The 18,166-nt window shown below is 45.1% G+C and overlaps 1 protein-coding gene across 1 annotated transcript in view; it reads left to right on the top strand.

The window, feature by feature from the left end:
* The window catches only part of SRRM4 (serine/arginine repetitive matrix 4), a 175,220-nt gene that overhangs the window by 132,125 nt on the left and 24,929 nt on the right, over positions 1-18,166 (top strand). The window contains exons 3-8 of the mRNA XM_010368269.2: positions 242-328; positions 2,569-2,640; positions 5,940-5,966; positions 7,767-7,817; positions 11,071-11,169; positions 15,231-15,387. Of these exons, the coding sequence (XP_010366571.2) occupies positions 242-328; positions 2,569-2,640; positions 5,940-5,966; positions 7,767-7,817; positions 11,071-11,169; positions 15,231-15,387 (493 nt within the window). The remainder of the gene's footprint in view (positions 1-241; positions 329-2,568; positions 2,641-5,939; positions 5,967-7,766; positions 7,818-11,070; positions 11,170-15,230; positions 15,388-18,166) is intronic.

Raw genomic sequence — 18,166 nt, 5'->3', positions numbered from 1 at the left:
TGTTTTTAATAATCAATTGGTGTTTGGGTGACATACAACGTCTGTCTCATTAAGTCAGTATTAAGTCCTTATTTCGGTACTTAGTCTGAAGTGTGACCCAATCAGCCATGAGGTGGTAATGAGGCACTGGCTATGGGTCCTTGATCATCCAAGGACCTGGGTCCTTCCCTGGCTGCACCAGCTCTGGTTGGGGAGTTGGAGACCATGAGTTCTCTAATGCTCCTCTCTTTGCTCCTCACAGTGCCTCTCATGGCAAAGACTTGACACCACCACCTTCCTCCAGGGGAAAGAAGAAAAAGAAGAAATCCACTCGGAAGAAGAGAAGGAGGTAAAAGCACCAAGAAGGAGATAAAACCTATAAGATGCAGGCAGGGGCAAAATATGGGTTTCAAAGTCAGACAGTGATTCCCTCTTGGGATCAAATCCCCTCTCTGATGCTTAACTAGCTGTGCGACCTTAGGCAAGTCACCTTACCTCTCTGTTCCTGTTTTTATTTTACTTCTCCAAAATGATGATAATATCTACCTTTTGAGATTTCATGAAAACTAAAAGAAAAATTCGTGTGGAAGCAGCTGTCACAGTACCTGGCACATAGTAAATGACTAACTAATAGGAAGCATAGTCGTTAGCATGAATATTGAATTATTTTTTGAGAGCTTTCTAGATGCAGAGGTCTACACTAAGCACTGTGATCTTCAGTATCTCTTTTATCCCTGACCATTGTCTACCAGGAAAGCATTATTATCCCCATTTTAGAGATGAGAAAATAAAGGCTCACAGAGGGCGTGACAGGATCTACAGGGGCTTGATCCCAGGTGCTCAGTTGGTTCTACTACACCCACCTACCTAGTTAAATGTCTAGGATAATAGGTGGGTTTTTGAGGGGTTTTTTGTTTGTTTGCCAGCTATTGACTCTTTGATATCCTATGAATTTTTTTCTATTTCCAATTCCTTTAAAAAATTTTATATTTAAAATGACTTCCAGATTTGCTTGTAGGCTGCCACTAACTAGACTAAAAATATCTCTAGTGTGCCATCCCCAGAGGGGCAGGCTTAACTCTTAGGGCTGCCAACTGAGAATCACAGCAAACCTCTGAGGCAGTATTTATAGAAACCTGTAGGGGGCAGCAGAGAGAAGCATCTGATGACGGGCTTCAACTCTAGATTTTCTGGAATCTTGTTTCACAGACACCTCTTAGCCTCATTCTAAAAGGACAGGCTCAAACAGGACCCGGGGGAAATATGGATGAAGACTGAGTCGTAGCCGTTGTAGGGTAGGAGATGAAATTGGGGCAAGTGCTTTGGCTTTCCTAATTTGAGGGGTGGGCCAGAGAATACTTCAAAAAAGGAAACCTCAGATACTAAGATTCACTAATTGACTTGTTCATCCGATGAATATTCACTGAGCATGTGTCTGGGAACAAACATTATGATTCCTTGAAGGCTGAATTGTTTCTCAGTCATTCCCTTCTGCAGACATGTTTTGTTTGACCTGCAAAGTCATTAGATTTTTTTTTTTTAATTGGTGGTCAACATTTCCAAATGGAGAGATTTCATACTAAAATATGGAGTTTTGGAGGCTCCCTTAGAAAAGGCAGGTGCTTTAGAAGCCCAGACCTGCATTCCTACACAGGATCTTCGGCTAATCTGAGAAGCAGATCCCCCTCCAGCCAGAACCCCTCTGGTTCCCCACAGTCCTCACTACTCCCTACAGTCTTCTACCCAGCCTGCCTCATCCATTCATGTTATCTGAGAGGACCCTGTTGGCATTGAATTTGTAACCTCTCATCTGTTTCAACCCTGGTCTTTTGTCAGCGGGGAAATAAGAGACTTAGAGATGAGCCTTGACATGCCCAAGGTGGCTCTGTGAGTTAGTAGCAGAGTCAAGATTGGAACTTAGGTCACCTAAGCCTCAGTCTTGAGTCATCACCATGGACTTAGAGTAGCTCTGTTTCTCAGGTAACACTTTGATGGCACTATCCGTGCAGCCACAGCCTGGCAAGATATCCTTCAGGGGCTCAGTCTTACCAGGGAGACAAAGGATGGGGCAAAGGAGAGACCCTGAGACTTTGAGAGGAGGGTTATAGCTTGAAGGGAGAACAGCAGACAGAAGGAAGCCTTTCCAGCTTGACCAGGCAGGCAGCTATGAGGTGCTGTGGTGACTGAGAGCAAAAACCACTGGGATCCCAGCTCATCTACTTCCTGGCTGTGTCTTTGGGCCGGTCACTTCACCCCTCTGAACTTCATTTTCTTTGTCTGAAAAGGGAGGGTAGCAATTATACCTACCTAAGAAGTGTGTGGAAGGATTGAATGGGATAATGCTTACAAAACACGAGGTAATGGTTTACATTAACTTGTTAAAAATTAAAATCAAATGAAAAGTAAAATTAAATTTGTGAGCAATTAAAAATTGCTTACAAATGCAAGCTAATATCAGCATGGATATTATCCTTGATGTGTGTTCCTGAAAGAGCTAAAGTCCTGTATAGGGACTGGGGAAGGTTCTTTTTGAAACCACCTTGGCCTTTAAGAGCCTCCTTCTGAAGCGTGTCTTCTCGGCCCTGGCAGGTCCTCATCCTATAGCCCATCACCTGTCAAGAAAAAGAAGAAGAAAAGTTCCAAGAAACATAAGCGACGCAGGTATTGTCCTTTTTCTCTGCAAACAAGGCCTCCCCAGGTGGGGTGGGGAGGACAGTTGATGGCACCAAAAGGTCATCTGGAAGCATATCATGTCATTTATGTAAAATAATTATCTATGTCTTTTTACGTATTTGTGTCTTGTATAAGCTGGGACTGTGGCTGCGAAGACTAGAGGTCCACACATGCTAACTGAGGCCAGAGGAGAACTTGATTATGAAGAAGCAGGAGTGACTCAGGGACCAACCAGGCCTGAGCAAGGGGCTAGAACAAGGAGTGGAAAGCTGATAGGACCCACTTGGGACCTGAAGTGCCCGCTGTCTCCTGGTCCCAATGAGGGACATGGCTGCACCCTGCCCCATCTCTCCATGTTGCAGGCCAAGTTACAAGGAGACACGGAATCTCTCTGTCTTGTTCCTTATTCCAAATTCCCAAGGAAAGGCCCCTCTTGTCAGTACATTGCATGCTAGAGAATGGAATAATGTTGAAAAACATGGCTATGCTGAGATTGCCCACCCTGGTGCATGGGGATGCAGGGACGGTAGTTACAGGATATTATGAACTGGGCCCGTGTTCCTGGTGTTCACTATGCATACACACACACACACACACACACACACACACGTGTATATTTACAGGGGAAGGAAAAGACTAAAAGGATACTGTAGTCCCAGCACTTTGTGAGACTGAGGCAGGCAGATCACGAGGTCAGGAGGTCGAGACCAACCCGGCCAACGTGGTGAAACCCTGTCTCTACTAAAAATACAAAAATTAGCTGGGTGTGGTGGCATGTGCCTGTAATCCCAGCTATTCGGGAGGCTGGGGCAGGAGAATCACTTGAACCAGGGAGTCTGAGGTTGCAGTGAGCCAAGATCGCTCCACTGCACTCCAGCCTGGTGGCAGAGCAAGACTCTGTCTAAAAAACAAACAAACAAACAAACAAACAGAAGATATACAACAGAGGGCTCATGTTTGTGGTTTATGACCTAAACCAACATGTTATGATTGGAAGATTTTGCAATATAGAAATTCAGTTTTCTAGTTCCTCTGTATAGTTAGAGGGTCTGTCTTCTCTGGGCCTGTTTTCCCATGGACAGCCATGCCCTGGAGCTGAGGAGTTGCCATGCATTTAGACAGAGTAGGTACTTGTACTCCAGTTGGTCTCAGGACCTGTCCAGCCTGCTCTACCCACTTACAAAGCCTGCTTGGCCCCTGGAGGCAGGAAGTTAGAAATTCCCTATACAAGTTATTTGCTGTAGTGAGCTGCAGATAATGGGAAAAGTGTGATTTATGTTTTATTTTTGCTTATCTGTATCGTCCAATTTTCCTACATTCATTGTCGATTACTCGTGCGATTAACAACAGAATGAATGAAAGCTAAGAGGTTGTTTGGGGTTTCCCCCTGCATCTCAAGTCCAGTTCAAAGTTGCACCAATGTGACTTTTCCCAATCCAGGGATGTGAGCACATCTCAGGGCTGGTTGCTAGAATGGCCTCAGACTCAGTTTGCTCTCACTGGTTATGTCAACCACCTGCCCAGACTTCCTGACTGATGTTATCTGAGTTTGTGTTTACAACAAGGCATGGGCAAACTAATTAGTGAAATGTTGTTAATTTGGTGTCAGAAATCTTTCCCAACGTGGAGTCCTTTGTAGAAACAATGACCCACACTTATGATTCTAGATGGCCACCTTATCACCTTCCTTTGCTGAGCAGCTCCTCCTAATTTGGAGGTTCGCTGGGGAAAGTGGAACAATTTTCCCATATTTGGGTTCTGGAAGCCAAGTGGCTTCTCACTCACAGGTTCCTTCTCATGAGAAAGACACTGACAGACAGTCAGAAACAGGCTTTTCCTGCACTGTCAGCCCAGGTCTTAGAGCTTCACAGAGTAGGGGACTCATATGAGGGGGATGATTAGGAAGGGAAATTCTGTTGCTGTTCCTTCCCAAACCCTGACCTCCTGAGCACCATCCTACTCCTGGTCCAGTCTCTCCAAGCTCTTGAAATGTTTGGTTAATGATAGCTGTCAGTTTTGGAGATGGGAGCTAGGGGTAGCGAAAGCACTGAGATTCTTTTTTTTTTTTTTTTTTTTTTTTTTTTTTTTTTTTTTGTCTCCTCAGTTAGCAAGGCTTCTGAGTTTTAAAAAGTTTTTCATTGTTCTGGCTAATGCATGCTGCGCTTTAATACCTAGTGATGGGTTGATAGGTGCAGAAAACCACCGTGGCACACATTTACATGTAACAAACCTGCACATCCTGCATATGTACCCCAGAACTTAGAATAAAAATTAAAAATTTTTTAAAATTATTTTTCACATCTATTTATTGAACACCCATTATGTATCATGAATGAAGATTCTGAGTCCCAGAAAAGAGACCAAAACCCAGTCCCTGCCCTCCAATTTCTCACATTCTAGTGGGGAAAATAGGTCACTCGAATATAGAGAGGTCCGTACCCTGCTGATGATAAGCTCAGAGGCTCACCCAGAGCTTGGGGGAGTAGACGGGAGGCACCAACCAGCCTGAGGGACTCAGAAAATGTTACGAGGAGAAGATGGCCTCCAACTGGAGCGCTGAAGAATGAGAAGCAGCTACATGGGTGATGCTGTTTGACTGTCAGCAACTTAATCAACTTCTCTGATCTTCAGTGTCTTTGTAAAATGGTTGTTAATAGTACTCTACAGGGCTTGGGGAAGATTGAATGAGATTGTGTGTGACAGGTGCTAAGTACAGAACCTGGCACACAGTAAGAGTTCCTCATGTGGAAGCTGGCTGTGTCATGATGATGACGGTGATGACGAGGATGAGAAGGAGGAGGAATCCACAACGAGGGAGAGAGAAGATGAGATGGAGAATGGAGGAGGGGAAAGGCAGAAAAGGCAGAAGACCCTCTCTTACGTTTCCCTATCCAGCCTCATCCAGGACAGATTTACTGACAATTTTTGGGGAGGACTGAAGTACTGGTAGGCTTTGATCTGGAAATTCAGAATGCAAACCAGTATCTCCCATACAATTTTCATAGTCTCTGAAATCTAAGAGAGGAGGAGGATTAGCTAGATGTCCTGACCGCCTGTCACATGATCACAAAGACGCTGATACCCTCATACCAGGAAAAAAAGCAAAACAAAACTTTCAAACTCACCTATATTTACTTTCTCCCCTTCCTCCCTTCCTTCTCCCTCCCTCCCTTTCTTCCTTCCTCCTTTCTCTCTTTCTCTCCCTCTCTCCATCTCTCTCTCTCCCTCTCTCTCTGCCTTTTTTTTCTTTCATTCTTTTTTCATTTTTTTTCTTTCTTTCTTTTCAGGTCTTTCTCCAAGAAGAGAAGGCACAGGTAAGACTCTGGTTCTCTGACTGCCTGTTCAACTTTCTGCTTTCTCAGCAGCTTTGGGCAGCTTCTAGGTCAACCCTCAGTTTCCATCTGTGCTCTTAGGCATGACCCCTTTGTCTTCCTCTGCCTCAGTTTCCTCCAAAATGAAGGTCTGATCTGTTTTTTTCTGAGTATTCCAAGCCAACTTTTGACTTCCATCAGGCCAGGTGGCTGCTCTTGGACCAGCCCTATGGATACCTCGACCCCAGAATGTCTCATTACCCCTGCCACTGGTTGGAATCCTGAACTGGGGCACATAGGGAAACATCGGTCCTGTCACACCACCAAAACTTTCCCAGATCCGGCCAAGGAACAGGGCCAAGTCTTCCTATACTGGACACATTTGGGTGAACACAAATAGTTATTACTTACAGAGTCCTCACTCCAAACTGGATCCTGAGCTAAGTCCCTTCCATGTGTAGATGTGTTTAATTCTCATTAATCCCTACCACAACCTTGCACAGTGGATATGATTATTGTTCGCATTTGACAGATGAGGAAACTGAGACTAAGAAAGATTGTAACAGGAATGTCCACAGATAGAACCAGAAGGCATCGGAGCCGAAATTCAAACCCAAATCTGTAGACAGAGGATAAGGAGAGTGACGATGGCTTCTTAAAGAACAATAACCACATCTACAGCAATTTGTAAAATGCAAAGCCCCATCATTTATTTACTTAATAAGTAGATACTGGTTGCCAATTTCATCTGTCCACTCAGCTCTGCAGCTTCAGTAATGGCCCCATTTCACGGCTGAAGAAACCAGGTTTTAGAGAGAATGGGTAACTACCCTGATGTCACACAGCAGCTAAGAAGCAGAGGCAGCTCTTGGGTCCAATTGAATTCAGATCTGTCAGCAAGGTCCTTGGCTCTCCCACTGCCTGGGGTGAGTCTCAACATGAAGATAGACCCTGTGGCTAGCTTCAAGGTGTAAGATAGTTAGATGAAATAAAATTTCCCCTTCCCAGGTCCTGGGCCAATAATAGGTTATTGGTGACCCTCTGCAACCAGTCTAGCTTAAACTACTAAATAGTGTGTTGATCCTCCCTGATCTCTATTTGATTACACTGAGACCCCAAGTCATTCTTATCCATTGTACTCAGACCCCCGCCCTATGACTCAAAAAAATAATTTAAACCTGGATACTTGAATATGCATGGGCAGACCATTTCAGAATCTACCAAGCTCCATGAGAGTTCAAATATCTTCCTGGATATTCCATTCACTTCTCTTATAAGTTGATTGAACAGCAGTCAAGAGCAGGGACTCTGGGGACGCATGGTCTTGGATCCATGGCCACATCCTAGCTCACTTGTGCAATCCTAACCAAGTTTCTTTGCCCATCTGAGGTTCAACTTAGAATGAGCACTTATTAAATTGTGCCTCCACCCTTAGGTCGCGAAGAGAAAAAAATGAAGTTGTTGACAGCAGGTATTCAACAGAATGCCTAGCCTGTAATTAAAGCCTCAAAAAATGGCAGACATTGTTATTACTACCTTTATTGCTGCCATTATTATTAACCTAGCAAAGCTGAACTTGGCATCCTCCATACTCCATTCTCAACATATGTATGTGCGTCGGTATCCCTAGCCAAACTTGCTGCATGAAAATGTTGTTGGCAGTGAATTTTCCAGTCTGAGGCAACGATCGGTGTCCATTCCAAAACTGCCTGGATCTCACACTGTGTGTTAAGCATTTTAACTACTTGTTTATCTTTAACTAGAATTTTGCATCTTTCAATTAATTGACCATTTCTTGTTTAGCTCCTCTAGTCCAAAAAGCAAAAGAAGAGATGAGAAGAGGCACAAGAAACAGTGAGTAGATACTACCTGGAATGTACTCATCAGTTTGAGGAGTTGGGGGTTCTGGCTTCTTAAAAGCCAGAGTCTTAGAGTTGTCAAATAAACAGGGAAAGGGGGGAGAGGGTGAGCAGGTGAGAGGAAGGAAGGAAGGAAGGAAGGAAGGAAGGAAGGAAGGAAGGAAGGAAGGAAGGGAGGGAGGGAGGGAGGGAGGGAGGGAGGGAGGGAGGGAGGGAGGGAGGGAGGAGAGAGGGACAGAAAGGCATAACTGCATGTGTTGTAGGTTTAGGTATGTATGAGTGCACTGGGTCATGTGTATATAATGTGTATGTGTATGCGTGCTTGTTTATGTTGCATGAAAGTGTGCATGTGTGTGCCTGGCATGTCCCTTGTGAGTATATCTTGTGTGTACATTGTGTGTATATTTATATGCAGTATGTATATATCTAGTGTGCACATTGTCGACATCCGCACATTTTTACATTTTTGTACACTGTGTGTACAAATGTATACAATATGTGGTCTATATTTGTGCCTACACCAGTGCATTTCTGTGTCTGTGCTTGTGTGAGCATGAACGTGAATGGTGTACACAGGACACAATGAATTCTATGCACTGTGTGTGTGCACTGTGTAAGTACCTCTGTACATTTTGTGCACAGGGGTTGTATGGGGGTTTTTACCTGTGCATGAGTGGTCATGGGGGTGTGATCACATGGGTGCACGTGTGTGAGCATGTGTATGAATTCATGTTCTGACTGCTGAATTTACAGTGTGGAGATGTCAATGAAGCTCCTAGCTCCAGTCTTGGGGCCCCAGCTGTTTCACAGTTTATAGCTGGTAGTAGAAATTCAAATCAGCCACTGCTGCCTGTGGAGTTCAGTTCCCAGCCAAATTAACAGTAAATTTGGTTACAACCTACCTACTTTATATCCTGCAAATGTTAGTGCATGTGTTTTCCAATCAACTAATATTTTATCTCCCACCAAGAAGCTTCTAAAGAGAGGATCAAAGACAATAAGATGAAAGGTAGTCGGCTGCCAGGAAGAAAAAAGAGGAGGCAGGAATGCAGAGGGAGGGTGCCCAGCTTTGCTGCCCCAAACAGTCTTTTCACCCAAGGTCAGCACGAAGGAGGGCATTTCAGCCACCACCACAGAGGCCTGGGGAATGCTCCAGAAGAAAGCAGTAGATCCTTGAGTTAGCTCAGGGAAGAACTTCCTTATCATCGAATTTGTTCAGCTCAAGTCAAGAGACAATTATTGGCCACATGTATTGAATGTGCTTTCACACTAAGCACAGACAGAGTACGCGTTCTCAGCAATCTTGGTGTCACTTGACCAGTGGGGCCCCAGGGTAGGCAGCCACAGAGTCAGGGGCTAGGCCCAGACATCAAGAGCGCTAGAAAGGACCATCACTGAGACAAGGACTGCCTGCGTAAGGGCAGCAAGGTGGCCACCCTCCCCGATGGCAAGAGCTGGATAAGTCCCAGAAATTCCTAGCAGGGCATCAGAAAGCTTGTGCAAGCCAAAAGACAAGAGGCAGGAGAGAAAAAAGCAAGAAGAATAAGGCATCCTCAAGATAAATGATGGCTTATTCTTGTCAAGTCCATGGTCAGGGCTGCTTCCAGGCAAGTGGCTGCTGGAGTGAGTCAGCTTCCTTTCATTCAACATCCCTTAATGAGTGAGGCCCTACTAGGTGACTGGCCCTGTGCTGGGCCCAAGGACAAAGATGAGCCAGACACTGTCCTGGCCTTGAAGAGCTCACAGGAGCCAGATTTAGGGCTGGTCATGGCACAGCAGATGAAACCCTGGGCGTTGTGGGAACACAGGCACTGGAAAAAGGGCTTGGTGGCCTCCCACGGGAGACAGCGTCCAAGCCGCAGGTGAGCATGGGAAGTAATCATTCTAGGCTACAAGTTAAGCAGGTTGTTTAAACTCTCTGTGCCTCAGTTTCTTCATCTATAAAATGGGAATAATAAGAGAACCTACTTCGTAGGTTGTTATGAAGAATAGATGAATCCCTTTAAGAAAAATGCTTAGAATACAGTGCCTGGCATGAAATATGTGTTATATGCGGGTTACCTGTCGTCATCACCATCGTTATCATCATCATCCCTAAGACATCATGAACTGGGAAATGTGTGAGCCAGCATACATACAGTTCAGAGCTGCTTTAGCCCACCAGGCCAGGGCAGAAGAAGATGAGCAGTGAGGCCAGAGAACTAGGCCAGGGCTAGCTCCTGAAGCTGCCTGAGATTCAGGATCAGAGTTTGGACTCAATATGAGAGCAATGGGAAAGTTTTAAGCAGGGAAGGGATATGGTCTGATGATTACATTAGAAGAATCCCTGAGTCCTTTGTTGAGATAACCAAGTTACGTCCCAATAGAATCATCTCTAACTCCCACTGGCTTTCTTGTTTGGCCCAAACCATTGACGTCCTTTATATATCCTCAGTTACCACTACCACTGCCACTACTATTTCTGAATTATTACTACTTAGAAGTAGCTGAACTAACCTGTAGTAACACCATTGTTAGTGGTAGTAATTGTTGTTGTTCTAATTTTTGTTTTTGATGAGGTTTGCAGCCCATCCTGAAAGGCTTTTGATTCTATGCTAAGAACCTGGACTTAATTTTCCAGGTCTGAGGTTATAAATTGGCAGCCCGAAGGCCTAATTTACTCTGCAAATGTATTTCATTTGCCCAAAAAGGTGCCTTTAAAAAAATGAGCTTCCGTTTAAAATAAGAATATTTTACCTAAAAATCTGTATTTCCACATTCACTTGAAAAATCAGAGGATCACCACACAAATATTCTGGAGGCAAAGCAGCTCCTTCTGTTTTAACTCAAGCCTCCACTTGATATTGTGTTAGTGTTTGGCTGATTCACACATTTATGCTCCCTGAATGACCCCTGAAGCTCTGTGACATTGAGGCACCTGCCATGGGTGATGCAGAGGAGACACAGGGAAGTGACTTTCTGCCCAGGGTGTCATCTGGGGAACGGGGAGGACCCTGAGTCATCCACACTCCTTCCAGAGGACCCCTTTCTGCTCACCCATGTTCAGCACCATTGGTTACGGAACCCTCCACTCAACACCCAGGCAGGAAGCTGGACTAACGCATGGGGTCGAGGGAGATGGAGAACTTCGGGAGGGATGGTGACTTGAGTGCAAGGGAAAAGCAGGTGTCACAAGATCAAATCTCTCTCTCTCCCTTTTTTACTCTCTCTCTCCTCTCCTCTGATTCGTTCCTTCTCATCCCCCCAAGATCTCGAAGCCGGCCCCGAAAGTCTCACCGCCACCGCCACCACCGCTGCCCCTCGCGGTCCCAGAGCTCGGAGTCCCGCCCCTCAAGCTGTGAGAGCAGGTAACCCCTCGCCCCAGGATCCTCTTCTGTCAGCCACAGCCGAGCCCAGGCTAAGACACTGTTAACACTAGCTTTGCCTCCACACTTCCAGCACAGGGTTTGGCCCCCTTCCTCGCACTCAGCAGCTGGCACCACTTCCCTGTAGAGAAAGGGCTGGAGAGGCCAGGCGTGGTGGCTCATGCCTGTAACCCCAGCACTTTGAGAGGCCAAGGTGGGCGAATTACGAGATTAGAAGTTCGAGACCAGCCTGGCCAACATGGTGAAACTCCGTCTCTACTAAAAATACAAAAAAATTAGCTGGGTGTCGTGGTGGGCACCTATAATTCCAGTTACTCCGGAGGCTGAGGCAGGAGAATCGCTTGAACCCGGGAGACAGTGGTTACAGTGAGCCGAGATCATGCCGCTGCATTCCAGCCTGCGTGACAGAGCAAGACTCCGTCTCAAAAAACAAAAAAACAAGTTTTTTACAAAGGGCTTTCTTAAATGTCATCAGGTGATCCGCCTGCCTCGGCCTCCCAAACTGTTAAAATTACAGGCATGAGCCGCTTTGCCGGGCCCTAGCTGCTCTTTGTGCATCCACTTGCAGGATCCTCTCTACAACCCTAAGAAGTGGGCATTATTGTTATCCCCATTTTAAATATGAGAAAACTGAGGCATGGGGGGGGGGGTGGTTAAGGAATTTGCTAGTCTCTTAGCAACTAAGTGACAGGATTGAAATCAGGGAGCATGGCTCTAGACTTCGCACTCTCACTAAGGGACCACTCTAAGCACAGAGAAGTTAAGCAAACTATGTAAAACCAAGCAGTGCAAAGTAGCAGATTCATTCTAATGCCTTTTCAAGTCAGTTTTCTCCTAACCTGGACCTTCTCTATGCTAATACATTGGTCGTCCCAACCTGAGAAGGCATCTTGTTGATGAGAAGCAGCAGGAAGGGAAGGAGAAGAGCAAGAATCAGAACTGGGGCTTTGTTGGTGTTTGGAATTGTTGATGTTCAATGGGGACACTGAGACCTCCAGCTTCCAGATGTGAGGGGCTGCTTTTTTCTTTCTCAAATGCATCTCACACTTGACTCTCTGTTCACATCATCAGGGGAGATTTAAAATTTCATTGCCCTGACCCCACTTTTCCCAAATAAAGCAGAATGTCTATAGAACAAGGGAGGAAGGGCCAGGTGCAATGGCTCACGCCTGTAATCCCAGCACTTTGGGGCGCCAAGGTGGATGGATCACCTGAGGTCAGGAGTTCGTGATCAGCCTGGCCAACATAGTGAAACCTCGTCTCTATTAAAAATACAAAAAATAGCCAGGTGTGGTGATAGGTGCCTGTAATCCCAGCTACTCGGGAGACTGAGGCAGGAGAATCGCTTGAACCCAGGAGATGGAGGTTGCAGTGAGCCGAGATCTGCTGTTGCACTCCAGCCTGGGTGACAAGAGTGAAAGTCTGTCTCAAAAAAAAAAAAAAAAGAAAGAAAAAGAAAAGAAAAAGGGAGAAGGAGAACGTAGAAGGGGGAGAAGGAGAAAGAGAAGGCAGGAGAGGAATATTTACCCAAATCTTGCTCTGTGTCAGACACTGTGCTAAAAGTTTCAATACATTTTCTCTCTTATCATTCTGATAACACCATGTGCTATGCCAGTGCTTCTCTACTTCAGCTGCCCTTTTCAATCACTTGGGAAGTTTTAAAAGATGCCAATGTCTGGATCCCACCCTCTAAACATTCTGATTTAATCCAGATGAGATGAGACCAGAACAGTGAGATTTTTAAATCTCCCCAGGCGATGTGTGGGAAGCATTTCAGAAAGAGGCCCCTGGTACCTACTATCAAGATTAGACCTTGGTGTTTCTGCTGAACATCAACAATCTCCAAGAATATCACCATCCAGCAAGGCCACTCTGCAGCCCTGATTGCTCAAGACAAAACTAAGCCCCCTCTGTAATCAAGTCTGAGCCCAGATGAGAACACTGCACAAAACACAAAAGTGACCAAGCATCTCTCTACCCTGCCTAATATGAGTGACTGCTGCTTCCTCAGCAGTCAGCCTTAGCCTCGGTCTAGTCCTCACTCTTTCTGGATAAGATTGATGAAGACACCCAATCAGAATTACCCCCACTTCCTGGCAGCATCCAATTCTGAACAAAGCTCCAGGTCTGTAAATGCTCCCCAAGCCACCTATCACCAGCCCAAAGCCTATAATGGATTCTTTCTAACACCCTCTTACAGAGACACCTGAAACTTCCCTATGGTATCAAGGAGTGACAACAATGTTTGTTCAACCCCAGGTGGACTCCTGGTGGCCTCTTTCTGGAGGACGTTGGCCAAATGAGCTAAACCACATCTCTGATCTGTTACAGCAGAGACAACTGCCTTTTGGTGGGCAAAGGGATCTGAGTGAGGTCACATAGCTAGGAAGTGTCCGGCAGTGCTGGAATAGGTGCCAAGTTGGTGTGACTCAGCCTGAGCACTTCACCTACACCCCAGGCTGACTTATCTCTCGGCAACTAAGCCCTACTGGCCTGGGCCAGAGAATCATACAAGGATCTAGCAACTTACCTGTTAGATAAATGGTTAACATCACATACACTACCCCAGGCCTCCTCTGCTGTCCCATCTCCTCCTGATGGTGTTGGCATCTGAGCTCCCAGTGCCAATGAGCTGAGGAGCTTCCTAGCAGAAATGGAAGCAAACTGAGAGCTGGCACACAGGTTACACATTCAGTAGAAACGTGATTTTCAAGCCACAGAGCAGTCAGAGGCACTCCAGGGCATGAACCAGAGGCACTAGTTCCTAGAGGGCCAAAAAACTGCCCTGACCCTTGCTCTGCCACTTTCAGGCTGTTTGACCTCAGGCAGATCCCTAAACATATCTGAGTTTTGGCTCCCTCGTCTGTAAAATGGGAAAGTAATACCTTGCCCTGTCTATGTCTTCAAGTTGTAAGGAAAACTATGAAACTGCTTCAAGACAGGTTTATACACACCGTGCAAATCCATAATGTGCTATTTTTATTACTCCTGTGGCTCAGAGAACTAATGAGATATGCAGAGTCCAAACATACCCTTTCTAAGAAGTCAGACATGCCTTTGGTTTTCACTGCAGACCAAGCAGCCAGATCTAGACGTGACAAACTTGCAGAAGGCATCTCTGTCATTTTTGTCAGCCATTTTTTTTCACCAAAGTTTTGGGTGACAGTCAACAGGATGTCTTTATTTCACAGATGGCGAAGTCACATACACAAAGACACACAGTTATACACAGTTACATTTATAGACAAACACATGGAAACACAGATGGACACACCCAGACATACACATAGTCACATGACAGACAATCAGGGAGGCACACAAGTGACATTAAACTGAATAACTAATCTGGATGGGGACCTTTTCTGTTTTTAAAGCTGCATCCTCAGACCCCAAAGCAGTTCCAGATACATGAAGTAGTATTTGTCAAATGAACAAGTGAGAGAATGAATAAATAAAGGAATGAATAGATGGATGGATAGGTGGATAAATGGATGAATAGATTGTTGGTTAGGTAGATGGATGGATGAATGGCTGAATGGTTAGGTGGATGGATGAATGGATGAATGGTTATGTGGACAAATGGATGGATGGATGGATGGATGGATGGATGGATGGATGGATGGATGGATGTTAGATGGATGGATAGATGGTTTCTTAGACAAATGAAAGGATGGAGGGATGGGTGATACATGGTTGGTTGGATTGATGGATGGATGATGGACAGATGGTTTGTTAGATGGATGAATAGATGGCTGCTTAGACAAATGGATGGCTAAATGTTTGGATGGATGGATGGATGGATGGATGGATGGATGGATGGATGGATGGATGATTAAATGGATGAATTAATGAATAAATGGATATACACACAGTCCAGCTTTCATACACACACATGCAGACATACCCAGGAACAAAATCACATATGAACATATACAAACACCCCCAAACACACTTTATCATCCTCAGATCCTGATGGTCCCACATCCATCTCCCTACCATGCTCCCCTTCAAAAGACCCTCAGGTCTCTCTCCCCTTTCCCCAGGCACCGCGGCCGGTCCCCTGAGGAAGGGCAGAAGTCCCGCCGAAGGCACTCCCGCCACTGCTCCAAGACCCTCTGCAAGGACAGCCCTGAGGCCCAGTCCAGTCGCCCGCCCAATCAACCCCTCCAGATGCTTGGCTACCTGTCAGCCAGGGGTGTAGTAAGTATTCTTCACAGCCTCCTCTGCCAGCCTTGGCCACGACACTTGGGGGAGATGGAGGCACAAGTTCAGGGCAGTGTATGATACATTTTAATTCAATTTCTGACAAAATATCCCACTGGCTACAGACCTCATTAATGATGAACCAAATGATCATTCACCAGACTTTGGCAACACTGGCTTGGGGATTGGGGGGGAAGGGGGAGAAAAACTGAATACCCAGTCTTTTATCAGGAGAATGCTGACAAATAAATACTTGTCTCCAGAGTGATATCTGTAGGAAGACATGTTTAAGATACCATAGGAGGATTTTCTGTTTGTTTGTTTGTTTTTTGGGAGAGAAAGGAAAAGAAGGGCTCTTTGACATAACAGAGGCACTCCAGCTTTTACATGAAGTCTGCATCTTTTATGCCAGCTGGATGGCAACATTGGTTGGCAGCTGGGATTTCATTTCACCTATAAACATGACCTTGAATTTATATGACAGTTTTCTTCCAAGGAGGTCATAGCTCTTGAACTGCATCCTCTCATGTAGCCACACAAGGTCTTGGGAGTTGAGGTCACAGCTGTTCTCACTAGTCCCTTCTACAGATGGGAAAGAAGAATCAAGGCTCAGAGAGGTTAAGGGCTAGGGTAAAGCCCCAGAGCAAGGCAAGAGTTAATCCAATTTAGCAACAGAGCATTGAATAGAATTAAGCAGTGCTGCCCCAAGTCAACAAGGACAAGCTGGAATTTTGACTTCAGATAGTTTGACACCATGAGCAAGAGACTTAGAAATGGATCTGAATTCAGTCCTAGTGTGGCCACTTCCTAGCTGTGTGGCTTTGGGCAAATTACTTAATCTCCATTTTCTCATTGGCAAACTTGAAGTAAATACCACTTCCGTATGGGATTGTTGGGAATATCCAATAAGATAAAGTACATGAAGGCCTTTTGTAGACTCTAAAGAGACAGACAGATTAACAGGAAGAGAGTCAACATTGATATAGTCTACAATTACAGCAGACAGCTGTGAAAGGGACTGTCTTCTCTAGCTACATGTGAACTTGAAAATTTCAGGTAGATGCTCCCTAAGGAAGGATGAGGTGGAAGCAAGGAAAAGTTCAGGGGTCCTTGTGGGGATGTCAAGAAAGGGAAAGCAATGACAACAGTTGGGCCTGGTTGACACAATAATTATCTGCAGTGCATTCCAGGAAACTTCTTTACCAGTCAAGGCACCTAGCATCACTAAGGTCTAGTTTTACCCAAATCCTCTGCCTACCTGGAACCATCTGCAACTGTCCCCAGACCCCTTCTTGGTAGAGATGTCTGTGGTTACTGAGTCCTTGCAGATGGCAAATGCCCACCTGTGTACTCTTTCTCACACAAATATCCTAAAAAGGGGTCTTTCCAGCATGACAGAAAGTCTAGAGGCTTGGATTTGAGTCTTGTTTTGGCTGGACTTGTCATTTTACCCCTCTCAACCTCAGCTTTCTCACCTGAGAAATGGGCATGATTATCCCACTTGTCTCCCAGGCAGATTGTGGCAAAGGTAAAGATAAATTTGAAATATGAGCATGAAGAGGTAGAGGAATGTTTTTAAGTTAGCAAAAGATGCCTAATCTCCCTGATCATGGTATTCATGGTGGTCCATCTGGAGGTCCCAATTGACCCTAGCTAAAAAGTGCCATTGGGAAGCAACTGGCTTATACTTTCTTACAGGTCTGGGATGGTTTTCCAACAAGACATGTCTGTCAAGATGTTACAAAAAGCTAGGTCTGTCCACCTACACAAGCTGGGGAGGTTACCAGATTGGCTAGTGGTAGTTTGCTTTCCTAAAACACACGGGTTCTTGATGGCTTTGAGGTACAATGCCTCACTGTTCTTCATGAGCCTGGCCCTATCAGAAGAGCTAAAAGCCAGGGTTCACCTGTACCTATAAGAGAGGCCTTAAGAGCTCAGCTAGTGTAATGCTCTGATTACTAAGAAAGGAAACTGAGATTCACAGAAGGGAAATTATTTACATGGGCTATGGCAAGGCAGAGTTGTTTAAAAACATGGGATTATGAATTTGTGGTCACATCATATCCCTGAGATAGGAGTAATTACTTAAATATTTCTGAGCTGTAGTTTCCTCATCTGTAAAAAATAATAATAGTAATAATAGAGATAATAACAGTCTCTTCTTCAAAAGGCAGCTCTTGAGCCCAGTACTTGACACAGGTGCAAAACTTGACAAAAAATATGATGACAACATTCCAGATCCTGGCTGCACTTACCAGCTGTGGCTCCTTGAGCAAGTTTCTGTGTCTCAGTTTCCTCAAAAACTGCAAAACAAGGATAGCAATAAGACCTAACTCATAAGAATGTTATGAGAATTCAATGACACAATGTAAGTAAAAGTTTTAGAGTATAACAGGCAAGAAGTAAATGCTGCATAATGCTTACTGCTTGCGATAGTAACAGCAGTAGAAGTAATAGTGGAAATAGCAGTGGTGATAGTAGTGGTGGCAATAGTAGTGATGATAGTAGTAGCCACAATAGTAGTAGCAGTGGTAATAGTAGTGGTAGTAGTAGTAGTAATAGTAGTATAGTTCCAGGCACAGGCTAAGCTGCGACTTGAGCCAGGGCCCCTGCTTCCCAGACCAATTTCTTTCCATTCTAAATGGTAACTGTAGCCCAAATGGCTACCCTGCCCCACTCAAGGTTGCCTGGCTCCCGGAAGAATCACATGGCCCCAGATCTGGTTCTTTGAGTGCTCCTCATGCATGGCCCTTTCTCATCTTCTCCATTACAAAAG

The sequence above is a fragment of the Rhinopithecus roxellana genome, chromosome 10, assembly GCF_007565055.1.
Source record: "Rhinopithecus roxellana isolate Shanxi Qingling chromosome 10, ASM756505v1, whole genome shotgun sequence".
Classification (NCBI taxonomy): domain Eukaryota; kingdom Metazoa; phylum Chordata; class Mammalia; order Primates; family Cercopithecidae; genus Rhinopithecus; species Rhinopithecus roxellana.
The sequence above is the reverse complement of the archived record's forward strand: the minus strand, read 5'-3'. Positions and strand labels throughout refer to the sequence as shown.